General features: G+C 48.4%; 2 protein-coding genes and 2 non-coding genes across 4 annotated transcripts in view; all 4 read left to right on the top strand.

The window, feature by feature from the left end:
* Positions 1-13,845, top strand: part of LOC135821027 (lipopolysaccharide-responsive and beige-like anchor protein) — a 78,134-nt gene extending 64,289 nt beyond the window's left edge. Inside the window, exons 57-64 of the mRNA XM_065334084.1 lie at positions 3,140-3,170; positions 3,868-4,080; positions 5,449-5,604; positions 6,359-6,538; positions 7,730-7,831; positions 9,579-9,796; positions 10,558-10,709; positions 13,235-13,845. Coding sequence (XP_065190156.1) covers positions 3,140-3,170; positions 3,868-4,080; positions 5,449-5,604; positions 6,359-6,538; positions 7,730-7,831; positions 9,579-9,796; positions 10,558-10,709; positions 13,235-13,301 — 1,119 coding nt within the window. The 3' untranslated portion in view covers positions 13,302-13,845. The remainder of the gene's footprint in view (positions 1-3,139; positions 3,171-3,867; positions 4,081-5,448; positions 5,605-6,358; positions 6,539-7,729; positions 7,832-9,578; positions 9,797-10,557; positions 10,710-13,234) is intronic.
* Positions 7,922-7,993, top strand: Trnat-ugu (transfer RNA threonine (anticodon UGU)). Its single transcript has one exon. It is a non-coding gene; the product is annotated as a tRNA-Thr (tRNA).
* Trnat-ugu (transfer RNA threonine (anticodon UGU)) lies at positions 9,442-9,513 on the top strand. The gene has a single exon. It is a non-coding gene; the product is annotated as a tRNA-Thr (tRNA).
* A 1,152-nt stretch (positions 13,846-14,997) lies between the features above and the next one.
* Positions 14,998-17,500, top strand: part of LOC135821019 (uncharacterized) — a 3,056-nt gene continuing 553 nt past the window's right edge. Inside the window, exon 1 of the mRNA XM_065334072.1 lies at positions 14,998-17,500. This exon is cut by the window's right edge and continues 553 nt beyond it. Coding sequence (XP_065190144.1) covers positions 15,225-17,500 — 2,276 coding nt within the window. The 5' untranslated portion in view covers positions 14,998-15,224.

Below are 17,500 nucleotides of genomic sequence, written 5' to 3'. Positions count from 1 at the left end.
CAGATCTGTGTTCCGCTATACCGAGTTTCGAACCGTGCGGCGTGATTCCAATTTCGTCAAGCAAGAACTTCACAACACAAACAGTACTATTTTCCTTCCCCCTACCCCCCCCCCCCCCCCTACCCCATCTTTGTCAAGCAACTACAGTACTTACTGTTTTGTAGAAGTCTTGTCAGTCTTGTCACCCTTCAGTTGGAGCACCACTAGGTGAATTACCCTCTCCCTGATTGTTCTGGGCTTGACTCCTGGCAACTGGTATGCGAGAGCTGTTAATATGTCACCCCGTGCTTTGGAGCCAAACGCAAAAGGTTTGGTGTGCCCACTTACTTGGCGAAGAACAGCGCAGTCCTCTGCAACTCTGATGTCCTGGGATAATGGCAATCGCGTACACCAATCCTGGTGATCAGGACCTACAGAGCAGCAGCAGCCAGCATTCACAACAGCACAGCGTTGAATTCAACAACCACAACCAAGAGCAGGGTGCAGAACAGACAAGTAAAGCTTTATCACAGCAACTTGATCAGGATCTTGAATCGCACCAACAGAAACAAGGGGAATACCAGATGTACCACCCTGGTGACTTTTGCTCGTTAAACTCTTTAGGTAGCTTGAAGGCTTCCATATGATCTACTGTTATATGAATGATGTCACCTTTGGTCAGTTTGCACTGGAGCTCACCTGTCCAAAAGCAGAGTTGCTTGTGATGTGAAGTCAGACGCTGTGAATCAATTTCCAAGCATCTTCCGTTGCTTGGATTTCGCCAAAGTAGGCGTCTGAAATCGCAGATTTATGCTTCACAGAAGTCTCCTCTCCCTTCCGTTTCTTCTCCTTGAGGAGGCCATTGATGAGTTGGTTGCTCTTGCGAATTTCCGTGTTGTTCGTCAGGTCGCAATCAGACTTGCGGCGGACCTGATCTCCTGTACGTATCTTTGGATTGCTGCCCTGGCTGACAAGTCGCTCCTCCTCAAGTACTTGCTTCTACCCTGTTTCCGCATCTTCCCGTAACATGATTCAATGAGGTGCAAGACGGTGAAGACACGAGGACGCCTTATCAGCTTGTCGCCAAGTGTAACACCAAGTTGGAGCACCACTAGGTGAATTACCCTCTCCCTGATTGTTCTGGTTATACTCTCTCCCTGGTTGTTCTGGGCTTGACTCCTGGCAACTGGTATACGAGAGCTGTTAATATGTCACCCCATGCTTTGGAGCCAAACGCAAAAGGTTTGGTGTGCCCACTTACTTGGCGAAGAACAGCGCAGTCATCTGCAACTCTGATGTCCTGGGACAATGGCAATCGCATGCACCAATCCTGGTGATCAGGACCTACAGAGCAGCAGCAGCCAGCATTCACAACAGCACAGCGTTGAATTCAACAACCAAGAGCAGGGTGCAGAACAGACAAGTAAAGCTTTATCACAGCAACTTGATCAGGATCTTGAATCGCACCAACAGAAACAAGGGGAATACTAGATGTTCCACCCTGGTGACTTTTGCTCGTTAAACTCTTTAGGTAGCTTGAAGGCTTCCATATGATCTACTGTTATATGAATGATGTCACCTTTGGTCAGTTTGCACTGGAGCTCACCTGTCCAAAAGCAGAATTGCTTGTGATGTGACAAGTCGCTCCTCCTCAAGTACTTGCTTCTACCCTGTTTCCGTATCTTCCCGTAACATGATTCAACGAGGTGCAGGACGGTGAAGACACGAGGACGCCTTATCAGCTTGTCACCAAGTGTAACACCAAGTTATAGTTGTAGTCGCCGTGTGCTTCGCTGCGGCCAATCAGCAGGCGAGATGAGACTTCTTTATTTTAATGCACCCGCGGGAAGAGCAAAAACAGTAGACAGGACAGCATGTATGCATTGCATAACATTAGTGTTTGGATTCCATACTGGTTATACGAGAAAAACAATTATGCATGGCTCACAGCCCATAAGCAGAGAAAACAAAGGGTAGAGTGTGTGCGCGAATGACTGGTCCCTCGCAGCTCAACATGAAACCGTGACAACAGTTTGTCACTTCTTTTGGTGCTTCATGTCCTTGTAGGTCCATGAAATAGTTATTTTATATTAATGTTTGCTAATTTTGCGAGAAGATCAATTGTGGACAATTAGAAAAGATCAAAACGTGAATATTAACCATCGTGAAATCCAACTTCAACAGTGTTCCACGAAAATTTGCCATCGTAAACTAGCTGGGTCTGAGAAATCGCGAAAATTTTGTGACCCAATATTGGGCGGTTACAGTATCCGGTAGATAGTAGACGACAGGGCTCTGTTCTGTTTTCCTGCAGAGTGTTGTACGGGTGTGTGCTGCATACGTGTGCATGTCCAGTGTTCAGTGCAGTCATGACCACATACTGTACGTACTGGCACACAAGAATGTGGTGAAGAACCGTGCTGACTGTTGAGTGTGACCAAACCACTCAAACAAAGCCGAAATGAGTTGCGCTCATTTCGTTTGCCTTTGGACAGGAGTGACTGCACTTCTCTCTACCGTTTGTGTTGTTGTCAACTGGAAAATAGTACTACCGTATTTTACCGGTTGTAAGTCGACCCCGGTTATAGGTCGACCCCCGTATCCGGAGGTCTCAATTCTGCTTTTTAAAGTTTTCACCCAACGAAGCACTACTAACCACTCCCTGCTACTAACACATCAACAAAATCATGTAAACATTCCTTATTGGAGGGTATAGCGTCCTAATCCTTGAAAAAAGGCCAATAAACTGGCAAAAGTGTGTACACATGGTCTACTCGTGCATGCAGTGCAGGTCATTTTTTTTAAGATACTGATAGTTCCCGGTTATAAGTCGAATCCCGGTTGTAAGTCTACCCCCACCCTTTCTCCTTCTATTTTTAGTCGTAAAAGGTCGACTTACAACCGGAAAAATACGGGATGTATCTGTGACGGGTAGTAGTTGCTAGATATAAAAGCTGTTAGTTACGCAGGGTCTGGTCCAGCATAAGCCGGACAAGGGTAGTTTGAGTTACATTATCATTTTGGTCATCTTTTGTATTTTCATGACATGATTGTATCGGTTTATTAATTTTGCCGTACAAGAGGCTCAGAAAAAAAAAGTTTGAGTTACATTGTACATTGTACTTGTTGCCATGTGTGTGTTTCCTTGCATTATGCCCAGCCTCAGTACCCAATTCCCATCAACACCATCTGTAAGTTATAGTACATGTACCATGTCCTCTTGCTTGTTTTGTCTACTGTGTATACTCGTATACCCAACTGTGTGTCTGTGTGTGTGTGTGTGTGCGTGCGTGCGTGCTCGTGTGCGTGTGCGTGCGTGTGTGTTCCTGAGTGCGTGTGTGGGGACATAGCTGCCAGTCCAACAAGTTCGTCTCTGGTAGGACCACTTTTCAATCAACCAGCCATGTTTTTGTAGTGAAGAGGGCTTTACCCTATGGTGTTTTTACACTTTCGAGATTGGATATCATGACCTTTTTGGGAGGTAACACAATACAGTCATACAGTCAAGGAAGAGAGGACGACCAGCGGTCAAATGGACGGACAGCGTGAAGAAGGCAAATGGAGCAGACAAGCTAATACAGGTCAAGCGCTGGACAGAGACAAGGACGGAATGGCGTGACATTGTTGCCACAGCAACCCGAATGGGTTAATGACTTAATGATGCTGATGATGTCACTCTATTCCGTATATTGGCGTCACTACACCTGATCTTTTGGAAAGGACTTACTGGGGTACTTGTATACCTAATGACTAAGTATATCCCATATCCTCAGTAGAATGGAAGGGTGTTGCCCTGTGTTATCCTTAGGTTGTCCTTGTGTTGACTTGTATGGTGTATGTTGTATGCTACATTGTGTGTTGCTACTGATTGTGTGTTGTCTGCTGCAGCTGGGCCGGTGGCGATGTTGTCAGTTACTCCTGATGTTCCTATTGCCTATTTGATGGCAGCTCAGTCTCAGCAGTCTATGTCTGTGACAAGCAGCAACGGCGGCACACTTGCATCAATCAGCTGTAATCAGATGTTCGCCATGAACAAGTGCTCTGTTGCTCTCAACACTCAGTCGATACCAGAGCCACAGATGGAACTCGATCCAGAGTTAGGTATGGACCAGGGGCATGGACCGGGGACATGGACTGGGGACATGGACTAGGGACATGGACCGGTGACATGGATCAGGGGCATGGACCAGGGACATGGACCGGGGACATGGACCAGGGGCATGGGCTTGGGACATGGACTGGGGACATGGACCAGGGTTATGGACCAGGGACATGGACCGGGGACATGGACCGGGGACATGGACCGGGGACATGGACCCGGGGACATGGATCGGGGACATGGATCAGGGATATGGACAAGGGACATGGACCGGGGATATGGACCAGGGAGGGGGGTATTGTGCATCCCCATCTATACTCTCACAGTTGAGACTTGAAGACGGGTCCAGCTCAATCTGGGCATGCATTCAGCATGTTGATTATGCTATTCAGCTGCTGCTGCTGCTGCTGCTGTACAGTTTCAGTGAGGTCGTGCAGCCAATGTGGACTGTTTTCAAGCAATAGGGTCTAGGGTTGGGTATGTAGAGCTGTACCGTATTTTCCTGGGTGGTGACAGCACTGGTGTACGTGAATAAGCTCTCCGGTCCCCTGCAGAATTCTACATTCCATCTTGTCTATATTTAAATACTTTTTTTAGTCAGTATGGGGTATAAACTACATGGCCACAGAGATACACCATGAATTTTTTCCATTTTGGTCAATATTTTCTGTAATAAATGCAATGCACGTCTACCCGGGAACAGGATACATATGTAGTACATGTAATATCTAATGCTTTAAATATGCATGACTGTGTGGTATGCCTTTGTGTGATATGCCTGTGTGTGTGGTATGCCTTTGTGTGATATGCCTGTGTGTGTGTGATATGCCTGTGTGTGGTATGCCTGTGTGTGGTATGACTGTGTGTGGTATGCCTGTGTGTGGTATGACTGTGTGTGGTATGACTGTGTGCGGTATGACTGTGTATGTGTGGCATGACTGTGTGTGGTATGACTGTGTGTGGCATGACTGTGTGTGGCATGACTGTGTGTGGTATGACTGTGTGTGGTATGACTGTGTGTGGTATGACTGTGTGTGGTATGACTGTGTGTGGTATGACTGTGTGTGTGGCATGACTGTGTGTGGTATGACTGTGTGTGGCATGACTGTGTGTGGCATGACTGTGTGTGGTATGACTGTGTGTGGTATGACTGTGTATGGTACGACTGTGTATGGAATGACTGCGTATGGTATGACCGTGTGTGGTATGACTGTGTGTGGTATGACTGTGTGTGGTATGTCTGTGTGTGGTACGACTGTGTGTGGTACGACTGTGCGTGGTATGATTGACTATGTGTATGGTATGACAGTGTATGTGTGGTATAACTGTGTGTGTGTGTTTGGTATGACTGTGCGTGTGTGTTTTCTCAGGCACAAAGAGTGGTGCACGCTATCGACGTCTAGGTGAACCACTTGATCAGAGCATAGCTCCATCACCGAATTGCTTCACAGTCACTGAGGACTGTCGGCATATCATAGCTGCTGGATACTGGGACTACAGCCTCAAGTGTTTCGCTACTGAATCAAGTATGTGCTATGCGTGTGGTGCTGCTGCTGCTGCTGCTGCTGCTGCTGCTGCTGCTGCTGCTGCTGCTGCTGCTGCTGCTGCTGCTGCTAGGAGCTTTGCTTCTGGTAGTGCTGGTTACTATCCTAGTAGTGCTGGTAGTGCTGGTAGTGCTGGTAGTGCTGGTAGTGCTGGTAGTGCTGGTAGTGCTGGTAGTGCTGGTAGTGCTGGTAGTGCTGGTAGTGCTGGTTATGCTGGTGGGGTGAGCAGGGTAGGAGGGGAAGAGATCATGATTGTGTGTGTGTCGGGGGGGGGGGGGGGGGCCTGGAGATGTGCTTGTGAACTGTCACCATGGCGTATTGGCGTTGTAGTTTGGGGTGTCTGATCACGACGGTAAACTTCATTTTCTTGTGAGGTGCCTGCAAGGCAGTCACCACTCCCCAGAGTGCAGTGTGACGTCCCAATTGATCGTGTAAACGGTCTGAAACGGAAAGGCGCAAGAAATACGGAATCAAAAACGGAAAACTGGCCGTGTGTTTGTTGTCGTGTAAACACAGCCTTAGACCCGTTGAATCACACTGTTGAGCAGTACTCGTTGTTCAGGTGATGCTCAAGTATTGTGCCACCTATCAACCTTTTTGTTTGTTTTATGCACTTGAAGTACTAATGCACATGCATGTGATTTGTGTATGCGGACGTGTGTGCACCCGTGTGCGTGCGTGCGTGCGTGTGTGTGTGTGTGCGCGTGTGTGCGTGCGTGCGCATGTGTGTACACAGGTCGTCTTGTGCAGTCGGTGTTTGGTCATCGTGACCTGGTGACCTGTGTAGCCTACTCAGCAGACACTGTGGCTGGTAACCGTGCTATTGTGGTGTCTGGATCCCGTGATGCCACCGTATTGCTATGGCATTGGTCTAACACGCTTCACAGGATTATATCTTCTGATCATGACCAGGGAGGTAAGGTCATACTGAGAGAAGCTACCACTAGAGCTTGCTGTGTGATGCGCGCTGTGCGGTGTGCAGTGGCGTGGTGTGCAGTGGTGCAGTGGTGTAGTGTGCAGTGATGTAGTGTGCAGTGGTGTAGTGTGCAGTGGTGTAGTGTGCAGTGGTGTAGTGTGCAGTGGTGTAGTGTGTAGTGGTGTAGTGTGCAGTGGTGTAGTGTGCAGTGGTGTAGTGTGCAGTGGTGTAGTGTGCAGTGGTGTAGTGTGCAGTGGTGTAGTGTGCAGTGGTGTAGTGTGCAGTGGTGTAGTGTGCAGTGGTGTAGTGTGCAGTGGTGTAGTGTGCAGTGGTGTAGTGTGCAGTGGTGTAGTGTGCAGTGGTGTAGTGTGCAGTGGTGTAGTGTGCAGTGGTGTAGTGTGCAGTGGTGTAGTGTGCAGTGGTGTAGTGTGCAGTGGTGTAGTGTGCAGTGGTGTAGTGTGCAGTGGTGTAGTGTGCAGTGGTATAGTGTGCAGTGGTGTAGTGTGCAGTGGTGTAGTGTGCAGTGGTGTAGTGTGTAGTGGTGTAGTGTGCAGTGGTGTAGTGTGCAGTGGTGTAGTGTGCAGTGGTGTAGTGTGCAGTGGTGTAGTGTGCAGTGGTATAGTGTGCAGTAGTGTAGTGTGCAGTGGTGTAGTGTGCAGTGGTGTAGTGGTGTAGTGTGCAGTGGTGTAGTGTGCAGTGGTGTAGTGTGCAGTGGTGTAGTGTGCAGTGGTGTAGTGTGCAGTGGTGTAGTGTGCAGTGTGCAGTGTGATATCATGATATGCATTGTAAATGTGGACACTGCTCATTGGTGCCGAGCTGGGATTATCGTTATATGCTGCAAGTCTACAATTTTCCAGAGCATGCTTATCTCGGCTTCCGAGGGCCACCGCACTAAGATTTGAGCCCGTACTGCACTAAGATTTGAGCCCGTACTGCACTAAGATTTGAGCCCGTACTGCCTCCATGAAGTGTAGTAGGGTACCGTGAGTGCTGGGTCCCACTAGCCTGTATAGTTGCACAGGAAGCACGAGTTTTGAAATATGAAGATGTTGAACCTTCTCTGCTGGGATGACGTCATCATAGCTTTGTGGTAGAGCATTGCTGGGGTATTTATTATGGTTATTTTTATGAGTTGTTGTTATTTTTGTCTTTGTCGTCGTTGTTGTCTTTGTGTTGGTGATGTTTGTACAGCGGACAGTGCCAGTGCGCAGGCTATCCTGACTGGTCATGAGCTAGCTATCGTCAGTGTGGCGGTCAATGCTGATGTTGGTAAAGTCGTCTCATGCTCACAAGGTTAGCTCATTGTTATACTCATCGCCATGCACACTGTGAACTTTGTCTCAAAGGCACAGTACATTCTGCCGACAATTCCTCCGTGCGTGTGGCTCAATGGCCAAGTGGTAAGGCGTCGGTCTTGTAAACCGAAGATCGAGGGTTCAAACCCCTCTTGAGCCTTTTTATTCGTATTTTTCAAGTGGCTCGTTGGTATTTTTGCAATTTGAAGGTCATTCTGCGCATAGAGTGCTGTGTTTCCACGTGTTGGAACCACATGCTTGATCGAAGTGTCTTCTTCTTTTTCCTTGAGGCTTGAAGACTATTCTCGATGCCATCTGAGTTCTCTTCTCTTCACAATTCAACTCAAATACTCGAATGCTGCCTACACCTGGAAGATGGAAGCTGCGAAAGAACGGTTGGAGCGAGACTAGCTGCAGTAGACTGATGAGGTTGCTCGCATGTGGCTGGTTGTACATCTTGTGCGATGTGGCTGGTTGTGCATCTTGTGCGAGTACGGTATGCTGCCATGTCTCTCGAAGTACAGGAACCGCTTCTTCGTTCTCCTTGCCCATAGCTTTAGCCAATGACACCAGCACACAACATGCTTGCATGTGTACAGTTCTAGTATCAAACGCCTCAAGTGATTGGATGTTGCGGTATACACTGATGGCCATGATCTTGCCATATTGCGTCCCGGCTTCCTTCACGTGGACAATTTGATGTGACACGTCCACAGTGGTTGGTGTACACTTTGAACTATTTGGCAGGTTGGGATATTTATTTCATCATCTTGCCTGCATAATGTTCATAGAAAATGCTTGTGCACGCGTTCTTGAAGCTATGAAGAGCATAAACAAATGAAAAAAATCATGTAATGTGACGCACATATATGGTTCTAAAGGTAGGTCGACTGTACTTACCAAGCAGTTGGTATGAGATGTGGGAACTGCGTGGAAGTTTGAAGCTCTGCCAAGTTCCATTGGCTTCAACTGAACGAAGTTTGATCCTCGTACTTGTAGTTGATAAAGGGCAAAATGTTTGGTGCTTGACCTCAACCTTTGCAATGGTGGACATGACGTGATTTGTGATTCAACTCTCGGCGACCGCGTCAACTACAAGAGTAGATATTTTCCTGTCAGAGTGTCAGTGAATCACAGCTGAGTGATCACGGGCAGCGTTTCTGTACCGTCAAATCACCTGTTCACTTCGTATGGACCTACTGATGTCCCCGGGCCATGTGCCATGCGAGCAACAAGCAAGACGTGACCAAAGTGGAGCAAGCACTGTAGCAAAGGGGGTGGCAGATCAAACCCAAGGGGTGCACAACAATGCTCCAGAATTGTATACAAAAGCAATACCAATGGCAAACCTCGCATTCTGCTTTCTGTGCTCTCCCAAAGCCCTTTCCAGGTCCCCTGGAGGCGTTGTGAAAAACTTTCCCCTTTTCCGCCAGGGTAAACATCACATTGTCATTTTATTTGTCTTGACAACTTTTCCTTTTTGCCAGTTTTTTTCATGTCGTCCTGAACATAATTTGCCCTCTCCCACACCCACCCACCCACTGACGATCCTGGTGGGTTTGATGACTTTCAGTCAAGTTGCGCGTAGGCAGAAGAATATGCGTGGGCGGCTCAATGGCCAAGTGGTAAGGCGTCGGTCTTGTAAACCGAAGATCGAGGGTTCGAACCCCTCTTGAGCCTTTCAATCTATTTTTTTCTACTTTTTCTTGAGCAGTATTGGTGAACGTGTGTGTGACTGTGTTCAGGTGGCCGTTGTCTAGTGCACACCTGCCATGGAGAAGTGTTACATTCAGTGCAACCTAAAGCCACTCGTGGATTACCTACGTGTGTTCGTCCTCATCATGTGAAGATCACAGCATGTGGTCACGTTGTACTACTCTATGCTGATGGCAGTGGTGTGTTGGCTGTTTTCTCCAATACTGGAGAACAGCTGGCATGCAAAATGCTAGTTGACCAGGCCTTGGTAAGCGTGTGTGTGATGAGACGGTGTGCACTTGCGTTCATTCATCTGTGCGTGTGCGTGTGTGTGCGTGTGTGTGTGTGTGTCTGTGTGTGTGTGTGTGCGTGGGCGTGGGCGTGGGCGCGCACGCGCGTGCGTGTGTGTGTATTTCTTGTTTCTACAAAGTTGATGAAAAAACTTCAAAAAAGACATGACCCTCCTTAGAGCAACTTTTCCATCCCCCTTGTTGAAGGAAAGAAAGAAAGCAGCACTGCCTACAATCTCACCAAGAGGGGAAAACACCAACCAATCTCGGACAGGATAGAGATTTTGACTTACTAATGAATGAGTTTGGAAAGTACCGAATTTGTATGTGCACGCTGCAGCAGTTTCTCACCTTCTTGAATTTACCTTGCTACTTTCCAAGGAAATAGTCTCCATCCTTAATTGTGTGCTGTGTGGTGGAAAAAAGCAATTTTGGAGCCTGTCACCTTTCCTATAATTATGTTCCATGCACTACATGTACACTGCTATTTACTCGGCACTGGGCTATGTTAGCTGATAGCGACGACGATGATGATGATGATGATGATGATGATGATGATGATGATGCCCCGCAATTGCTGCTGCTGCTGTCCGCTTTGTTGCAACATCATGGTTTATATATGTTTGTGTGTCCGTGTGCGTGTGCGTGTCCATGTACACCTGTGTGTGTGTGCGTGTGGGTGCGTGCGTGTGTGCGTGTGTGTGTGTACATATGTACATGTGTATGTGTGCATGTTCAGGCTGTGGCAGTGAGCCAGGACGGCCGCCATCTGGTGCTAGGTGGCATTGCACGCACAGTGGAGGTGCGACGCTGCTCTGACCTTGCGTCCATACTCGTCTATCCCGGTGCAGAGAGTAGTGTGCGAGCACTGACAACTACAGCAGATGAACGGTGAGTACATGCAGTTGCAGACTTTCAGTACTCCACTGCTAGACTAGTGCAGACCTGTCCGACCATACGTCACCATCGTGCTGCGTTTATGCCAACATTATTCCCATGTTGATGCATACCGTAATGTCTCGTATAAAAGCAGGTGCTTACGGCCGTATAAGCCGGGGTTCAAACCATGCTTCTATTCAAGTTATGCTTCTATTCAAAACATGCTTCTACGTCAACATGATCAGTCTACACTGTGCAGTGCATACTGGCACGTATGTACTTGCACATGTACTTTGCAGAAAGCGGCTTCTATTCGAATCATGCTTCTGTGTCACAGCGCGCTTGGAAAATCGGCTTCTATTCGAGTCATGCTTCTGCACAGGTCATGCTTTTATATGCGACACTACACTATCTAAATTCATGAGCATTCTGGTGGCCGTTCTTCCAGCTATTTTGCTGGCCAGTGAAGTCGGACCACTGGCTCAAGAACAGCACCACGAGTTGCACTGTTGCTGAGGTGTGAACTAAGCTGGGTTGCAGAGCTGCATGGCGTCAGGGGTTACTTGAACCTGGTCCCTGGGCACAGAAAGCGTAGCGGTGGTCACTTTTTCACTGGCTAGCATTGCAGTGCTGATTGAAGTAGATGCTAAACTCAAAATACCCACAATCCATGGGAGTTTTCCAACACACCGGTTGCTGCTTGGAACTTCTGCCGGGGTGATGTGAGATGGTAGGGCGGGCGTCTTCTTTGCTATTTGTTTCTAATGGCATGCGCCGCACAACTTGCAAAGTAGAATTTGGAGCGCAATTCTTTTGTTGTAGCCATCATGTTATTGTCACACATCTGATGTTGATTGCCTCGCTGCTTTCTCTCCCCTCTCCTCTCACACAAGCAATTCAGCATAAGCGAAGCTGTGGACGCAGCATACTGCTGCTACACTTCAACGCGGGAATGCTTATTAAAGGGGAAGTCCGGTGAAAAATTTAGATTTCAGGGTCGGTAGAGTTTCGGCCGCTGAGTCGAATGGTGTTGGTCCCACGTGTCTCCGACAAAGCGTTCTCGAGATATTTCCGTTTGAAAAACTGAGTTTCGGGGGCTGCGCCATGACGTCATGCGGCCGCGCCACACCCTCCGCAACGTCATAGCGTGCAGCTAGTTCAAAAGGAGTGCGTGAAAGCAATAGTGTCAGTGCTATTTCGAATGATTTGGCGACCCATAGTAGGTGGTGCAAGCGACTCCGAAGACGTAACTCCTTGTGAGAGTGAGGATGCAGCCATGGCTGCCCTTCATGAGTTCGGTCTGGGGCTGAGAACCTCGGTATTCAGCTAAAGAAATGGCCGCGCGGGCCGGTCAAGAGTGAGTGCTACTGAGTTTCCGACTGATGAAGAAGCAGCAGCTATTGCAGACGAGGCTGATATAATTATCAGATTGCTGGAGAGCAGAGTCGCCAAAATGGAGAAGAGTGATGCGAGTGCTCTAAATGTTGTTCCATGCCGATTCGCTTAGACTCCAGTAGCCTGCCACATGGTGATGTTTTGGTGCGAACTTGGCATATTTCGGACTACTCAATTGGAGAACAGTGCAGGCTCTTTGAGCCACGGGCACGACTCATCGCTCGCAACACTACGGGATCTGAAAGTTCTAGGTCCGGGAGCTGTTCGCTGTTTTGTCACTTGTCACGGTTGTGCACTCATCGCTGTAGCATAAAATAATGAGGCGGGAGCGGAAAACTAAATTTTTCTTTCTCATCTCAAAGCACAACCACCGGCACCGGCAAGGAGAAACGCTCGTTCTCTGACTACATGACTGTTCGACTGATACGAGTGTAGTACATGACAAGTCCGTGTGTTGACTAGTTTTCTGAGTCTCGTGAGTTGTGACTCGAGTCTTGTTGTACCTACCCCAGCACGGCAGTGCGGGAGGAGTTCCGTGTGTGATGAGTGTGTGCTAGCATGCACGCAGCGCATTTGTAGAGCCGTAGAGGCCAGTGCACATGGTGCATGCCGACAGAAAAAGTCCAACTCGGAAACGGCTAAAAATACAGTATAACCTCGAGGTTTACCGAGCTGAAAATCACAGGGTACGTAGTGTTTGTAACACTGAATCGAATGGTCTTGGTCCGAAGAAGCTGCGACAAACGGTTCCCCAATCGAACGCGCTCCGAATTTGGCCGTTTTGTACACATCTAGATGGTGTGGCTACCTGGCTGCACGCTGTGACGTCATCACCTGGATCTGGGTGAGGCGCGCTCAAATTCGCACATGTTCGATTGGGCGTATCTGACGAACCATAGGCGGCAGCCTCCTCGGACAAAGACCATTCGACTCAGCGCCCCGAACTCTACGGACTGTGAAATTTAAATTTTTCACCGGACTTCCCCTTTAATAATAATCCTCAGATGGAGAGCCAAGGATTAAAATTAAAAAGGTCCTGCTTATAATTGTTAGTGTTGGACAAAACAGATAACTTATGGTCCTCTCTTTTTTTATAATAATCCTGGTTGTCACATTTCTTGTGTTTGATTTCTTTTTCTTAGGTTTGTTCTGGCTGGTTTGTCATCAGGCAGCATCGTTGCCTATCCACTGGAGTTTCCACGCAACTGAGTGCCACCTTTCTAGGACATTCTCTTTACACTTGTTTATTACTTACAGATTACTTTGGAGATTGAGTACAGATTACTTTTCGAGTATATAGCATTTTACTCTCTTGGCATTTAGTATGGCAAATTTTATCATCCATTGCTTTTATTTGTACAGTATTCTAGCAGAATTTGGCATTTAGTAAATTATTTCAGAAGACTATCCGTACCGAGTTGTGGCGTTTTGTTCAAATTTCTGTTGTTCGTCATTTGCTGTGCCCAGTGTGATGTATGGTTTAAATCATGCTGCTTGCAGCACATGCACTGCACTCCTTGATAGTATCCCTGTTAGCATGTGGCATTTAGCAGTGCGTTTCGGCACTATATTTTATATTTTTATGTCCTTTTGTTTTCACCGCTTTCATCCTCTTGTTTTCATCGTTTTCGTCCTTTTGACAGTTTTGTTTATTTGTAGACACTGTCGTTACCACTCAGCATGTCGAAGGGTTGTAAGAAAGTCACCTGTTGCAGTGCTACTCTGCTGTGAGAGGTCTTTTATTGAAGAAAAACTCGGCCTAATGTTTGTCGTCAACAACGCCGGCGAATGTGTGTGTGTGTGTGGGGGGGGGTGCTCTTCACTCTTAATCCAATATGAGTTGGAGGCATAGTGGGATGGTCTATAGATCTAAGACCATAATTAGGAAACAGGGGATACCAGGGTCGCGAATGGGATTTTTTTGGGCTTTGACCACTTTGTGGTGGGTCTGATCTACTCACCTCCCACCGCTTTAGGAGCTGCATCTGCGCCTTGAATCCTAGAGGGTGGTGGCGTTCCTTCCTGCGGATGCGGAAAACTCGGCTTCCAGCCGAGTCTCACGCGAACCGTGAATTTTTTCTGATTTGATGAATACTTGTGTATGTTCGTAAGTACTAGCTTTCTCTACTGTCTTACTGTTGCCTGCCACAGTCAGTGTAGTCCTGCAACCATAATAATCAATTTCTCTGCCGCGGAACGTATTCCAACTCATTGGTACTACCAAGAGTAGATAAACAGTGTTTATCTACTCTTGGTACTACCAGTAGTAAGGTAACCAGGAAATCTTACGTCCTCCCCTACTGGATAGAATTTTAGTCCGAGACCGGGACAGAGAACACACATACCATGTACCATGTATACGCCCGTCGCAAGAGAAGCACGCAAATCTGCAAATGCACTGGATGTGCACCCACAGATTTTCTCTTTATAGCAACGATAGCGGATCTGATTCTGATCGAAACAGATCAAGACAAGCGCCAGATAACTGTCTAATCCACACAACTGGCGAAGCCATGTGCATGTGAATCGACCCCCCAATGCACACCTGGTCTACACCACACGGAGTACATCGGAATAGGACGGCCAAGACAGATACCTATGCACACCCTACACTTGCCGCTGGGGTAACCAATAGTCTAGACAGCACGCTGCTTTGATCAAAGCAGACACTAGATCGATGCACTGGTACCTTGAAGTGGAAAAAACATACACACACACACCACACACACACACACACACACACACACACAACGGACACACACACACACACACACACACACACACACAGTATGTGCTGTACACAGCCGTTTTTGCAATTTTGGTAGCGAAAGGGGAATTCCCCTTTTGAGTCGAAACAAATGGCGCGGAACCAGAATGATGAAAATAATAATTACAGTATTCTGAAAGTGACAAGAATCAGTATATCGCCCGCATTGTTGCCTGTTGGACAGTTGACAGCCAGTTTCACGATGTAGGTTGGGCCAACAAAGTCAAAGGGTCCAGTTTGGCATGGCCGCCCGCCTGGGCATCGAAACCGTAGAGCCACACGGGCAGGCATCTGACTGTTTCATTGAAATATTATTATTGCCATTAGGATTTGGAACTGGGAAATCCGACTGCATCGTATTGTAGATGGAGTCCAAACGTGCTCGTGCTCGTGCTCAACCCAATAGTAGTGCAGGACGTAAGACTAACAAGCCTACAACTACGAGTAAGGCGAAGGGAGGCTTTGCAAAGAAGTCCAAGCAGCTTCGACTAGATCAGTTCGTTCAAGTCAGCCGGCGGGGCGCTGCGCGTGGGGTCGACAATCAGCTTGCCAACGTCGAAACAACAACACCAGCAGCTAGAATGGCGGGCGTTGAAGAGCGCCACCAGACAGCCAGTCTTCAAGGCAACAACTTGGACTTGGAACAGTTCCAGACTCAGGATGGTGAGCCTGCTGCTGCTGCTGCTGTGAGAGATGACTCGCATGTAGTTAATAATATCAGCATATGGCGGAGGAGTCGTCCAGCGCAGGTGGGTGATGATTATGATGGTGACAGCAATGACGATAACGACGCAGGTTCAGCTGCTTCGAAGAGTCTAGAGCTGCAGCGGAGCGGGCACATGTCAGACAAGCAGACTCGTGTTGGGCGGCTGAACAAGAACTGGCTATTCTACTCTGGACAAATAGCTACAGTTCCCCATGGAGTGTACATTGATGACATCCACAGAGATTGGTGGCAGGACCTCGGTCATTTAGAGTACGACCACTCCTATATCCAGTGGCTTTTTCCAATAAGTGAATCGAGTGGAATGAATTGGTCGGCACAAGCACTGCAAGCTGATGAGGCTAAGGCGATCACCAGTGATCCAGTGTCACGCGGACGACTCCTCAAGTCTTACAAAATGATGCTGAACTTCTACGGCCTGAAGCTTATCGACGAGCAAACCGGCGAGGTAGGCCGTGCCGGTAATTGGAAGTCGCGCTATGCCAACTTACTGACGCACACGCACAACTACTTACGAATCACCCGTATCATCAAGTGCTTGGGTGAGATGCACGCTATGCAGTGTTACCAAACTGCATTGGTGGCGCATCTTGTGCGTGAAGTTCACATCACCAAGGAGCTAGTGGATGCCAAGCGAAGTCTGAAGAACTTTTGGACTGAAGCTGTGTGTGACAGGAACGAGCGTGAGCGTTTCAAATCTCTCATCGCCAGCAATGGCAGTGGCAGTACGGTGGTGGTGAAGGTGTGTGAAGACTCCAGCATGCGTGCTGCTGCACAGCTAGACAATGAGGAGAAGGACAATGAGGAGGAGGATATGGACGGTGAGAGTACTGATGAATACTCTGAAACTGGCGGCGGTGGATCAGACCTGTATGATGAACACGATCATACTGAGGACACTGCGCCGCGCACTTCCCTGCCGCATCAGCAACACCGTGCTAACAGTGGAGGTAGCAGCAGCAGCGGTGGACACCGGGTCACAGCACCAGTGCTGGGGACGGCAGCCATGAACGTTGGCCGTGCTGTTGACAAGACAGAAAAAGACAGTGGTGGCGGCGACAGCGGCAGTATGTGTGACACGATGGAGTACTCCGTGCCGACGACGCCAGGCAGTGCCGCCGGTGCAGGCAACAGTGATTCTCCACACCAACTACAGTACACTGACATTGAACAGTTCTCCAGTAGTCCAGACTGTTCAGCAGCAAGTATGGATGACGAAGTGCCGTCCCCTCCAACAGCCTCATCACAACACAGTGCAGCAGCAGCAGCAGCACGGGACGACGGCATGTTTGCTGCTGCACATACAGCCGCCATAAAGCAACTAGCGGGAAGTGAGAGTGAGCATGAGACGGACAGCGATGAATGGTCCGACACACCGCAGGATGATCTTCCTGCCGCAGCCAGCAGGTCTGCGACCAGTGATCGGCAAAGCACAGCCAACAAAAACACCCTGTTCTACAGTGGCAAGATTGCTGCAGCACCATGCAGAGTGTACATTGATGACATCCACAGAGATTGGTGGCAGGACCTCGGTCATTTAGAGTACAACCATTCCTATATCCAATGGCTTTTTCCAATAAGTGAATCGAATGGAATGAATTGGTCGGCACAAGCACTGCAAGCTGATGAGGCTAAGGCAATCACCGGTGATCCAGTGTCACGCGGACGACTCCTCAAGTCTTACAAAATGATGCTGAACTTCTACGGCCTGAAGCTTATCGACGAGCAAACCGGCGAGGTAGGCCGTGCCGGTAATTGGAAGTCGCGCTATGCCAACTTACTGACGCACACGCACAACTACTTACGAATCACCCGGATCATCAAGTGCCTGGGTGAGATGCCCGGCATGCAGCTTTACCAGGCCCCACTAGTGGCACATTTGGTTGAGGAAGTGTGCGTGACCAAACAGCTGGTTCA

Source organism: Sycon ciliatum, chromosome 1 (genome assembly GCF_964019385.1).
Source record: "Sycon ciliatum chromosome 1, ocSycCili1.1, whole genome shotgun sequence".
Classification (NCBI taxonomy): Eukaryota; Metazoa; Porifera; class Calcarea; order Leucosolenida; family Sycettidae; genus Sycon; species Sycon ciliatum.
Note: the sequence above shows the minus strand (reverse complement) of the source record. Positions and strands in the feature narration are given on the sequence as shown.